The sequence below is a fragment of the Euphorbia lathyris genome, chromosome 1 (assembly GCF_963576675.1).
Source record: "Euphorbia lathyris chromosome 1, ddEupLath1.1, whole genome shotgun sequence".
In the NCBI taxonomy this organism is placed as follows: Eukaryota; Viridiplantae; Streptophyta; class Magnoliopsida; order Malpighiales; family Euphorbiaceae; genus Euphorbia; species Euphorbia lathyris.
This window is the reverse complement of record NC_088910.1, coordinates 108656685-108671084: the sequence shown is the minus strand read 5'-3', so window position 1 is coordinate 108671084 and position 14400 is coordinate 108656685. Positions and strand designations below refer to the sequence as shown.

Genomic DNA, 14400 nt, shown 5'->3' with positions numbered 1-14400 from the left:
TAATATTAACTAAGATCAACTCTAGTAGTGTTAATGAGAACCATCAAGCAATTTCTGAAAATATGAAACCATCCTTCAATCAACCATTAGAGAGAAATTATTGGAAGTCACCAATCCTAGGGAATGTCTAGATTTGGAGACTCTCCAAGAGAGAAAGAGCTTTTCGACAACACAAGACGCACTTGTGTAGGAGACATTGAGCGCAACACATGGAGAAGGATAAGGACATGTGTGACAGATGCACACGATAGAAACGTGTCACTCGAGTGGAAAGAGACATTTGAATCTGACCTCACATGTGTGATCAGCGTGGTTAAAAATAATAAATAAATATTACAATCTAGAAATATATCAGAAAAGGTTGATAAATATATATTTTTTAATTTAATACAATGTATCCTGAAACTTTATACGTACATATCATTTTTTATATCCAAAAAGCATAAAAAAATTCATCTTCAATCATTTTTTCTATTTTTTTTTTCCAAATAGATAACATTGAGAGTCAATTAAGCCAATATTATATGTCGAAACTGAAAATCAGAACTCTTGAATTCCATCTGGAAATATATATAATCTTCATATATCTTTGATCTGACCAACGCCCCAGAGTTATCAACATGATCAAAATATGCCATATGTTCCGAACCCTCAGATGTACTTTCATCCCAAAAGCTAGTACCCGCTTATGAATCAGTCAGGTATTCATAACATGATTATGCAAGATGAGTGACACATATACTCCACGAACTTTTCTGGAGAAGTTTATCAATAAAAAATTCTTGAAGATGTTCAACGCGGACATGTTTTGAATTTTGCGGGTTATCTAGCAAGAGATTTAAACATCTTAGAGAAAAACACGCTCAACTCAAATTGGATCTAATAAAGCATTTCGGAAATGTTTCGAGATCATTGACCTTAATGATTGATCATCGTTAAATGACATTAATTTTATATATGTAATCTCGCTCTTTCTATTATGTATGTTAAATTGTTAATTTATTATATTATGTTTTATCATTTTTTTCAATATGTTTTTTATATATATATCTCGTTATTAATATATTCTTTTCTAATTATTTATTTTTAATTTATTATTTTTCATCCAATATATTAATATTTGGACAACAAATATCGAAATTCGATTTTAAATTTCTAATCCATTTAAATAAGATTAATCAAATTATTCATATTTATTTTATTATTATTAATATAAAATTAATATTTATTATTCAATTAATGATTGATAGTGAAATAATATTTATGTTGTACATATTAATTGAATAAGGGAAATGAGTATAAAATATTTGGTGACTTGTGTGACTCATTAAAATAGATATGCAAATGGCTAATAACTGGAGATTTTGTAAAAGAGTATTTTGAATGGTGAGTTGTGAGAATAGATTAGGTGACATTTTTGGAGAGAGGTAGTGTTTCCAACCATAAAAGATGTTGTAATGATTACCAAATCTTCAAACAAAGAAAAGTACGAATAGTAATTAAGGTTGATTTGAGCGGTTATAAGTGTGAAGTTATTAAAACTAGAAATTTTGAGTTCGGTAGAAAACATTAACCGAGAAAGAATCCAACTGAAGGATATCTAATAAGACTCGAACCGAATAACCAGATAAATTATATAAAGATTTTATAGATAAAATCATAGACACTGAATAAATTAAGAAAGACCTAATACACAAATAACCCTCTGAACTTGTCCAAATGTTGCAATTGCCATTCCAAACTTTAAATTGTAACAACTTACCTCTCAAACTTGTCCAATTGTAAAATATAACCCCAAATTGCTGACATGGACTGCAATTGAAGAAACACGTAAAATACAAAAGCTGCAACGCTCATGAAATGTGATAATAAGATCTTTGGCGTGATACGAATCCGGGGAAACGTTTTTACGGTTGCTTCAAGTACGGGGTAAAAAAAATCCCAATTTGGGGTTATGTTTTACAATTGGATAAGTTTAAAGGGTAAGTTGTTACAATTGAAAGTTGGAAGGGGCAGTTGTAATATTTAGATAAGTTCAGGAGGTTATTTGTGTATTAGGGGATTAACAAAAGATTCCCTTTTGGCAAATCTAATTTAACAAATCCAATATCACATAATGATCAAAATATTTATGTGAAGTACTAGTAGACATCATTAATTTCATTTTGATCAGAGAAAAGACATTACATCTTATTTTCATTTATTTCTTTTTTCTCTTTTTAGTTATATTGAGGAACTCAAGGTACCAATTTTCAGATATGGTAGCATATATATAAAGAGAGACACTACAAGATTTATGTTTTTTTTTTCGACGTTGATGAAAAATTATGTCAATAAAATTAATTTATTTTTAAAATTGATTTCAAGAACAAAATAGTTTGATAGAGATTTTTTTTTTATCTTTTTGATAGAAAGGTTAACTACTAAAAAATATCAAAAACTCTTTGTTAAATTCTGTTCAAGATTAGGAAGTTGTAACCCCATATTTTTTTTAAAACTAAATGATGTTACTTATAATTTTATTAAAATATATATTTTTGACTAATTTTTCTATTTGTACTACATCTATGGAAATTTTGTATATCCAGTTAGAATTGTTTGTGTAAATTATATTTTAGAAGATCGAAAATATTGAATTCTTACAACTGTTGACATTGTTAGTATTATTTAGGTTATAGGCCGAATAGTAGTAATAACTATAATAATAATGGGTCAGATTCATTTAAAAAGATGAAGGATTAGGGTTAAGATTTGCCCTAATCCTTGAGCTATAAATAGATAATTTAAGTCACCTAAAACTCTGATATGATAATCTCTAATTGAGTTTAAGCCAAAAAGAAGTACATAAGACGAAAGGTTCTCTACTTAAAAGGCAATTTACTCTTACTAGGGGGGTCTTATAACAAGCGAAAAGTCATCTCCTGGAACTATCTTATCGACATTGAGTCTTGAGCCCATAGGTAGCCTCTTTAAGACCGAGACATGCAAGCAAAATTATGAACATGTTGATACACCAAGAAAGACATGACTTTTTTATAATAAAAAATATAGCAGAGGTCGACTCATGTTGTAAAAATTGAGTATCACATGTGAACATAAAACAAGTGAACTTTACACATACTAGATTCTCTTTGGAAGACCGTTTGTTCCAATAAAGGTATATCACCTCAAACAGTAATAGCAGACAACATAATAGAATATGTAACAATCTATAAATACAAGATTTATATAGACCTACCAGGTATGCTAAAAAAACCTTAGTATTTTTTTCTTTTTTTCTCTTCTCTTGATGTAAGATTGAAATTGACTTTGTCATCAGAATGCTTATGCCGATGAGCCGATAACTCCTTTATTTTGCAGATTCAAGTGAGACTATAAGAGTAAGTTTTGAGGATCCAACTATAAAAAATTATATATTCTATCCAGAGATGTAAACGAAGTGGGGATGAGATTACATTCCCCATCCCCACTCCCGAATGTACTGGATAGTTTCCAATCTTCGAAATCTAAATGGGAACAATTTTGTCCCGCCTCCGCTCTCACCCTATGTGTTCCCCCATTTTATTCTATTATATATGTACACATATAACTTTTATTCTATTTCTTTCCATCTTAGTATTTTGCATAGCTTTAGTGATAAAGAATAAGATTCAGTTTAAGTTAAGTGATAGAAAGAGTGAATAAAATTGACCTAACTTGGTAACTTTAAAAAGAATCACATACAAAATATATAAAAATAAAAATAAATATTAAATGGGGAATTAATCGGAAAATATGTGGGAACCCTATGAGAGATATCAGAGACGGCATGGAAATATATGCTGGTTAGAAATATCTTTCTCTGTTCCCACATGCGAAGAACAAAACAATCCAATTCCCACCTAACGGGATCGTAATAGAGAATTCTCTATCCCCTACGGGATCAGAAAATTTCCGCCTAATTTTCAACCTAAATTAATTGTATCAAAATTAAATAATAATAATAAAAGTACCTAGAAGAGGATAATTGAAATTTATATATAGAAATATTTATATACTTTAATAAACATTCACAGTTTCAGATACATATACATATGGTCAAACGGTCAAAGTAATTATTGCCTACATAAATGAGGCTTCATTTTCTAATTTCTTGTCACAGTAATTTAATAATTACTTTTGTTTAATGGAGTTTCTGTCGTTATTAATTTTAATTGAATCTTTGAATTAGTATTACACCTAAATAACAAGCTTTCTTCATATTTAAAAAAGTAAAATATTTTCATTCAAAAAAAAAAAAAAAGTAAAATATTCAATATAAATGGTTATTAATTTCAAATTACTACAATTATAACAATAAAAATTTATGCACAACTAATAATGATTTTACTAATTTGAAGAAATGGTTACCATGTTAATTAGCATTTACGAAATTATTAGCGGTAAAAAGAATGTAAATTGACAAAAGAAAAATAAAGCAAAAAACAAACCAGGGAAAATTAAAAAAAAGGCAAATAATGATAGGAAAATAATTTCCACGTATTTTTACAATTTATAGATAATAAGAAAGCACGGTAAAACAGCATGAGGATCAAAAACCAGCAACTCGCCATTACCCCCACTCACCGAGTCAAACCCGACCCGTCCATCCATCAACGACTCCAACTCTATTTGCTTCGAAACCCGACCCGCTATCACTCGACACACCAACATCGCCCTCCGTCCATTCCCACCGCCAGCACTTTCGTGCGCCGGACCGCTCCCGGAAAACGTACATATCGCAGCTCCTTTCCCAGCAGGAAAAACCCACGCGCCGCCGCGCGTTTCATGAACTCCTCCAGCAGGTCCCAAGCAGTAGAACCGCATCATCTCATTCCCGTCCGCGACGCACCGCGCATTCTCCTCCCACGTACTACCACCGGATAATGCAGCTCGGGTTTTAACCATCTCGCGATACTCGTCGAATCTGGAAACAGTTCTCGACCCGTTATGGACTTTGAATATCATCTCGATCCGACCCGGAAAAGATTTGTTGCTCCAGCTAGTATGAAAGATAATCTCCACCACATTACGCGATGGATGGCCGTCGGGAACCTCCGTGAGAGCTGGGAAGAGCGGGTCCGGGTTACGAGTAGAATGAGAACGAGAAGGAGGAGCTGAAACGGATTCGGGTTTCGTCTTGGATTTGGTGTGATTTGGGGAAAATGGAATCGGTTTCTGGTGGTTATGCCGTCGGTATTCACGGTGGTGCTTGGCGGTGGTCGGTCTATGGTGCTTAGAAGCGGTGGCTGTGGCCGTGTCGATGACGTCTTTGATGCTTTGAGCACTCTTTCTGCAACTGGAGCTAGGGATTAGGTATTTAGGGTTAGGGCTAAGAACATCTTCAACAGCTCTTGATTTACATTGCAATGACTTCATCCAGCCGCTCGCCATTAAAGGGGGAAATAAGCCAATCAGATCTTTCTTTTTCTTTTGAATATATAAAAGGTCGCAGCTTTACTGTATCTAAACTCTGAATAAAGGTATCGTCTTCTCTGATATTTGCTCTACCATTGCCGTTTTTCTATCTTCTTCAAGTTCTGGAGTTTCTCTCTCTAGAAATTGGGGATTTCATTTTCTTTTATTTTGAAAAGTTTTTTTTTATTTTTTTTGTTTAATGTTTCTCTTGGGTTTATGTATTGTTGTTGAAGAGTGGAAGGAAGATGGCGCCATATTGAATGGGGGTCGTATGTGAAATGACGAAATTGCCACATAATGATAAGGTGGTTTTTGGAACTTACATTACACCACCCAACATAGATTTATTATGTCTGTTTTTTTTTCTTGCATCGTATAAATTTTTTAGAATTATATGTTTAATATTATTTTAAGAGAAACAAAAAAACAAAAAAGATATTTTTTTTTCTAAGAAAATAGGGAAATTCGAAAATCAAAAGGGGTCTATTTCCATATTTTTGATAACGTATGTTCAACTGTTGGAATTCAATCAAAATGTTAATTAAAATGTATTTTAAAAATAATTAATTTGGAGGTTTCAAACATTTAATGTCTTAATTATCAATTTAACAAATACGTTAAAAGATTTTCTTTTTCTTTAAAAAAACAATGCTATATAATGTTATTTGGTTTAAAAAATAAGTTCTATTTTTTTCCTCAAAAATTAATACTAATATATTTGATAATTTTTTTGCTAAATATACTCTTTCATTTAACATTTATTACAATAAAATAAAAAAACACTAATACTCTCAGAATATTTATAGAAATATTTTAATACACTAATGCTATAAATAAGACACTTATAGAAAATTTCATTCATATGTCGAAACCTTAAATGACATGTTTTCAAAAAAAAAACCTTAAATGGACATTTTTATATATAAAAAACTTTATATATATATCATTACATGAATAATAATAAAAAAAAAAACTTCTTTCAAAAAAAAAAAAAACTTAAACCATGATTGAGTATTTGCTCTAAAAGAAAGGAAGGTAAAGAAAATCAATGAGCAGCCATTATAAAAAGTAAAAAGTACATAATATAATGGAGAAAAATCAAACACACAGTAATAATATTTCTTTTTCAGATATATTTCATGATAATAACTACTCCCTTTTTTTTTTTTTTGTGAAGTACATTATATAGTCATCCTTTTTTATTTGTCAAAATATATATATTAAATTTTAAGATTTTAATCTTATAGATGTTTAAATTATTAAATAGTGTGACTATTTAATAAATATTAAAAATAAACATTCAATTTTTAAAAAGAATATTGAAGTAAAAAATATTATTGATAATATACAATTTTAAATTTTAAATTACTACAAATATTTTAACCTACGATAATAAATAAATTTTAGATTTCATTAGAATTTTAAGTAGTATTATCAAACAAATTTAAAAATAATAAATACTTAATATATTAATTTTAAATGCTAAAAAAAGTTACTAAAACATGTCAGAAGAATTAATTAATGTGTATGTGTTAATTAAATTGTGCTACATATGATCGTGTAATAGACACAATTTAGTAGTATTACTTATGGGTTTTTTTAATAGTTTATCCGATTTTTTGGTTCGAGTCTCATCATGTATTCTTTAGATGGATCATTTTCTAATTAAAACTTTCTATGTACGCTAGAACTCGAACTAGGTAAATTGTGATTTACATGAAATTACAAATTAGAAACAAATTAAATTGATACAAAAAAACATTTTGAACCATATACTTTAGAGGCGGGCCGACATTATGACCGACACTATACGGTAAATACTGAAATAGACAAAATGTCAGGATTCGTGAAAGACGGGGATCAAACTCCTGTCTAGCAACCCCAACTAACAACCCCTAATTGACCCTCTAATCTAACTAGCAATCCCTTTAAAATTATAATCTTCCTTATGATTTTATCCTGCGTCGGTCCGATATACTTCCTCTAATTATATGCGATTAATTAAACTATAAGTATATAGCTCTGTAAACTAAACATATAGACTGTTAATTGTAATATTTGATATTTTATATAAAATAGTTGGCTCTGATGAATATCTACGAAAGTCAACGAGAATAATCTCATTGCAATATTTATTTTTTCTCATAAAAAAAGTTCCAATTTTGTCATATTTTGCGATAGAAATGTGGTTTCGTATTGTTATATTTGTTTGTATTTAATAAGGGAGTCAGAATGAATATAAATATTAAATAAAACATTAAAATGGAAGGTGGTCAAGCTTCATTTTTCCATTAAAGGCTACAGATAGATATCTGAATGTTTTGAATTGAATGGCTTTTAATTTTATTTGCTCCTTCAAATCTAAGCCATCATCCTATGTATGCCTATTGTCAAGCAACCAATTTTATGTTTAAACTGGTAGTAAACTCTTAAAAATAATTTTTATTACTAGCTTTGATATACCTCACAGATGTTCTCTTGGCTTATAACGTGTACCTCACAGATATACCTCACAGGTGTTTTCTTGTCTCTCATGTGTTCCGTGAGGGAAATCAAGTGGCGGACGCTCTTGCTAATTACGGACGTCTGGCCTCAGATTTACAAATGTGGAATACCCTTCCAGACTTCTGCTCTCTTCTTGCTAGAGATAATACCTTTGGTAGGGATATGTTTAGATTTTCTTAAAACATTCTTTGTACTGGTTTCATACTTTTTTCATCTCTTCATTTATATATTTGGTTCTTTGCCTTTTCGGGGATGCCAACCTGATTGGACTTCCCATTGGGCTAGATCCGTATTTCAATTAAAAAAAAAAAATTCCATCAATAAATTGTCAAGTTTTGAATTCGAATCCTCGACCATTTGAATCAAATTCCATCAATGTACAGAACATTTGACTCCTTTTAGAAAGTTGTATTCCATGTCATTAATCATCTACCAGCAGTTTGGATCAATCACAAATCAAGTCGTACATACCATTCGATGCAAACATGGCCATTCGATCTTCCTCTTTTCTGTTATTTTGTAACAAGTAGATTATTACTTTCATCTCTAGTTGACATGCATTTTCCCTTGAGTTGTTTATATAGCTCATTTGTTTTCATTAATTCCTTAATGGGAAAGTTAAGAAGAACGTAATCAATTCTTCACTCAGTCAAATCTTATGATAGTTTCAGAGAGAAAGTTCTGCTAAATTCAAATTCATTCCTATTCCTCTTTCATAGCCAATCCAAACAACAACATACCACAATTAAGGGTTGAAGACACCCCATGTAACCCGTATTTCCTTCTGCCTAATGACACACCAACATTATCATTGGTTGCTCACATTCTCACCGGTCTAAATTATCACCAGTGGTTGCACTCCATGATGGTGGCTCTAATCTCCAAAAACAAGTACTGATTTTTTATGGAAAGATTAGAACACCTAATCAAGAGGAATCTCTATATGCAACTTAGCAACATTGCGATACAATGGTCATTTATTGGCTGCTTCAAACAGTCTTTTTATCAATCTCATAGAGAATCATATAGATTGATAAAACCTCACATATTTAGAAGGATTTGCATGACAAGTTTTCCCAAGGAGATTTATTACGAATTTCGGAAGAAGGACGTCCAAAACTTCAAGCAATGTGAGCTAAGTGTAACTGAGTATTACATTAGGCTCAATATCTCATATGATAACCTACTCAACTTAAGGCCATTATCAAAATGCAGTTATGATCCAGCATGCCTTGTTACATTAAGGGAACAACAAGATGCATATCAAGTAATTACATTCCTTCAAGGCCTTAGTCAAAGTTCTATAGTTTGTTCACAAATCATTCTCTTAGAACCTCTTCCATCCCTCAATAAAGTTTTTTCGTTCTCCATACAATATGAGAGGCAATGAGCCAATTAATCAAACATATCATAAACAAAGATACCACACCTTTTGCTGGATTCACAAACACACAAGCAAAATTTCAGAATAATAGACCCAACACCAAAAACACTAATTCATCCCGAAGGCCATATAACAGTAAAAAATACATCTATGTGCACCTATTGTGGAGGTTTTGGTTATACATAAGAAATCTGTAAAAAAAACATAAATATCCTCCAAGTTTTGGAAATTGTTCTAAGCATCATAAAAGACATACACCAATAAAGGTGAATTATGCAGCAAATCAAGGAGTTGAAAAAGTGAGGTAGACTTAAGAGAATAAGAGGATTACAGCTCCAGCACACCATCATTAGAACAATTTTTTCTCATCAAAACTCAATATCACCAGCTAATGTCTTATTACCTCAAGCATCTGTATCTAAAGGCTCAACCTCAAGCAGCAATGTATCTGTGAGAACAAAGTCATCATGTATAATTCTAAGCGCTTCTTTGTATAAATATGCCCAAGAAACTTGGATAATAGAATTGGAACGCATAACATATCATATGTGATAAGAGATTTTTCAGTTCATATACTATGATAGAAAGTTACAATGTCAATCTTCCAAATGGTGAAAAGTTATTAGTTCCTTACATTGGTACAGTGGTGCTATGACCTAAACTTACTCTGCATAAGGTGTTATGTGTACCACGGTTTGAATATAATTTTATCTCCATTAGTAAACTTATTAAAGAAAATCAACTAAGTGATATTATAAATGGATCATTATGCATGCTATAAGATTTTAAAAGATGAGAGAGGATTTGCTTAACTAATGAAAGATGAGGGCTCTACTACATAGAATACCCATATGTTCATTTTTCAACATCCATGTATGTTTCATCTAAGAGAAATATATAGCACCTCGGATTTGGTCACCCTTCACATAAGAGATTATAGAATTTGAATTGCCTTTTTATCATGTAATTTTACAGATAACTTGCCTTGTGATATCTACCAAAGGGCTAACTAGAAGAAACAATCTTTTTCTTTACGTATCAATATAGAAAAATATTTGTTTGATATAATACATGTTGATATATGGGGTCCTGTTAAAGATTCATTTTTAGATAAACACTATTTTCTCACAATAGGATCTTGTAGAGTTACTTGTAGGAAAGAAATCCATTGGATGCAAATGGGTATAAAAGCTCAAGCATAAGGCAGATAGAAGAATATTAAGTTTCAAATCCTCCCCGATGGCAAAAGGTTTCACATAACAGGAATGGGTCGATTTCATAATTACTTTTGCACATGTAGCAAAATTCACCACAATTAGAACTTCACTAAGATTGCAATGACAAAAGGATGCATCCAATGAATATATGCTTACATGAGGAGTTGAATAAAGAAATTTATATGGCCATGCCTCTATGAATTCAAGCAACCACACCTAACCACGTTTACAGGCTAAAAGAAATCTCTATATGGCCTTTGATAGGTAGGGAGGCAGTGAAACATCAAACTCATCAAAGCAATCATAGATTATGGATTTCACCAATCTGCCTCAGACCCTTAATTATTTAAACATATTACTAATCAATTTACTATCCTCCTTGTCTATGTGGATGATGTCATAGTGGATGGCACAAGCATCACACAAATCACTACCATCAAATAATATCTTCATCAGTTATTCAACATCAATGACCTAGGTCCCCTTCATTACTTCATTGGTTTTGAATTTTTAGAACATCTATAGGCATTCACAATCATCAATGCACATACATTTGAGAGCTATTGAGCGATCAACACTTTTTAGTGTGCAAAGTAGTGTCAACACCAGGAATTCCCAATTTTAAACCTACCCATAATGTCGCACCTTTACCTAATATCTCAATTTATTGTAGACTAATTAGGAAATTACTTCACCTCACACATATCAAATTGGAATTATACTAGATAATCAATGCATTCTCTCATAACCAGCAATGGATGATCTTCATCAAACGCATAGAGTGCTTCGCTACCTAAAAGGCCCACAAGGACTTGGACTTCATTTTCCTGCAACAAAAAACTTCAACTTCAGGCCTACTCTGACTCTAACTAGGCCTCGTGCCCTGAATCCAGAAGATCAATCATTAGTTATGATGTCTTCTCAGGCACTTCATTAATATCTTAGCAGTCCAAAAGGCATAGCACAGTTTCTCACTCATCCTCTGACGCAAAATACATAGACATGGCTTTTGAATATTTTAAAAGATCTCACTTTGTCACAACTAGCATCTACCTTTCTCTTTTACAATAAGACCTCTATTATTTACATCGCCGATAATTCACTTTTTCATGAGAGGACCAAACACATTAATATCGATTGTCAAGTAATTCGTGAGCATATTCAATCAAGCTGGATTCATAATGTTTATACCTTTAGCACTTCAACTCGTCGATCTATTCACATAGGCTCAACATTCTACACAACTTTGCTTTATTGTTTCTAAATTGGCATTTCAACCCTTTCCTAACCAAGTTGAAATAGACTACATAACAATAAGAAAATATCCAATGGTTACTTTCTAATTTGAACACACTCACCTCCTTCTAGATAATCGATGTCCATGCCATTCGATGTAATCATTAGCCATTACATCTTCCTCTTTTCTGTTATTTTGTAATTAGCAGTCTTGCTTTCATCACTAGCTGTCAGACATTTTTTTCCTGAGTAATTTATATAATTCATTTATTTTCATTGATTCCTCACTGAGAAAGTTAAGAAGAATGTGTTAGCGATATTTTGCGAATATGTTAATTTTCAACCTTGTCACGTGTGGTTAGGGTGCGGGCGTGCCAGAGAAGATTACCTCTCAATTAAAATGGTTAAGTTTATGGAATTTGCGTGCCAAAACTTGAATTCTAAACGAAACGATTGGCGAGGGATGCAAGGATTGAAAAAGTCCCTCTTGGGTCTCTCCCGCCGTTATAGAAACTTTGCGAGATAAATTGTTTTTATTTAAACTAAGCGTATAGATTGAAGACGGGAAAAGTAAAGAAATTGAAGGTGCGAAATTAATACGAGATTTGGTGAAAAATCGGTATTTTATTGATGTAAATCAAGGTTTGAATACATGTGTTTGAGGTAAGCATGAAATTGAAAATGAATTACAATTGAAGAACTTCTATACTAAACATATAGCTAATTCAATTGAACTGGAAGAACAAATCAAATACAAGGAATTGAAATGCAATTAAAATAAATTGGAATTCAACAACAAACTCGGAGCCACAATAGCTATCTCGGATTGATGTTGAATTTTGGTGTTAGTGCGAGGTCCTTGGAGAGCTGCAACCGGTCGGGCCCGTACGGTATGTGATCTTGGCAATGGCAAAACGTTGGTAGGCAAATGGGGCAGATTTAACCCTCAACTTCGGAAGGCTCGTTTGGATGCTTAATAACACGGAATTGGACGAGTAAATAGGCTAAATTTAACTTCAGGAGGTCAGGAACAAACTTCTATAAGAGATCGAAGGCTAAAACGGATGCTAAGTAGACGAAATTGGGAGTTGAAAATAACTGGACGAATCTGGAAAATTCTGGAAACAGAATGTCTAAAAGGATTTGGGCTGGGCAGATCGGCTTGTAAATAGAGTTTTTGGGCACGGAATTGGCAAATAAATATACCAGATTGAACTTCAAGACGTCAGAAACAACTTTATCGAAGGGATTGAAAGCAAAAAATGACTTTAAATAGACGCAATCGGGCTTTGAAAGTAATTGGACGAATCTGAAAAATTGATTTGAAAACAGAGCTCTAGCTAGGAATTGAGCACATTAAAGACTTGGAATACTAAATTGAATTAGAAAAACTTGGAAAGAGGCTATTGGAACTTTAATTGGAGCTAAAGAAGAGCTAAAAGAGGAATCGAAGCTAAGAAAAAACAAAGAACGAAAAAAAGAACGAAGAACTAAGAACAAAGGGACTTAAGAACTAAGAACTAGAACTAAGAACTAGAGAGCATTGGAAGGGACCTTAGGAAGGGGTTTTGTTGTGTTGGATTGAGTCCTTTTTTTATGAAGGGGAGGGGGTCTATTTATAGTATTTTGGAGTGTCATTTTGGTAATTATTCAGTGGCATTTTGGTAATTATTCACCAACTACCCCTTGAAATTCTCTCCCACTAACTTGCCACATCACCAACTAACTTAACTTTTTCAACTCCCATTAACTGCTGTTGACTGCTTCCAACTGCTGCCGGAAGAGAGGATACGCCCCGCGTAATGTCGGTTACGCCCTGCTGTAGACACCGAGTCGGAGGACCTGTGACGAAAACCTGAAAACAAGACGGTTGAAGCGATTGATTCCGAAAGTTTCGAAAAAAAATAAATAAGTTACGGTGGGTCGCTGCTGTTGATTGAATGGCTCGTGAATGCTTAACGACATGGTGCGAGTGCTTAGCGGCAGCCGACGCGCGTTCAACGACAGTCGGACGCCCGCTCGACGACGCAAAGCGAGCGCTCGACGTCCGTTGGACGCGCGCATCCAACCCCGGATGGCACGCGCTCGACGTCTGAGCAATGCACGAGCTTGGCGGCGTGAGGCGCGTGCTCGTCGGCCACTGGACGTGTGCGCCCGGCAGTGCGGAACACACGTTCGGCGGTCACGACGCGTGGACGCCCGACGGCGCGGAACGCGAGCTCGACGACCGCGGGGCGTGCATGCCCGACGGTGCGAGACGCGCCCCGGCGGCCGTTGGGCGGGCGCCCAACCGCGTCGGGCGGACGCCCAACGCTGTTGGGCGACCGCCCAACCCCCTTGGGCGACGCCCAATTCTCTTCGGGCGTCGCCCATTCCGTCGGGGATCCGTTTGCCTATAAAAGGCACGGATCCCCATGCATTAAGGAGGGGAGGAATTTTTGGAGCTTTCTCACTCTAAACATTTTTAGAGAGAGAAAGTCAATTTTTTGGAGAAAATATTTTTTTCCCAAAAAAAATCCTAATTTTCCAAAGTTAAATTTTTACTAAAAAAACACAAAAAACTGGAAAATCACGACTCGTGGAATCAATCGGCTCAACTGTGAGATACCGAACTTGAGGTAT

At 33.6% G+C, this 14400-nt stretch overlaps 1 protein-coding gene across 1 annotated transcript; it reads right to left on the bottom strand.

The window, feature by feature from the left end:
- Positions 1-4386: 4386 nt before the first annotated feature.
- On the bottom strand, positions 4387-5654 carry LOC136210557 (uncharacterized). The gene has a single exon (XM_066001876.1). The coding sequence runs from the start codon at positions 5410-5412 to the stop codon at positions 4525-4527; it is 888 nt and encodes a 295-aa protein (XP_065857948.1). The 5' UTR covers positions 5413-5654; the 3' UTR covers positions 4387-4524.
- Positions 5655-14400: the final 8746 nt, after the last annotated feature.

What these genes read in the sequence shown, in the direction of transcription:
- LOC136210557 (XM_066001876.1), bottom strand. Translation starts at nt 5,412, where the DNA reads ATGGCGAGCGGCTGGATGAAGTCATTGCAATGTAAATCAAGAGCTGTT.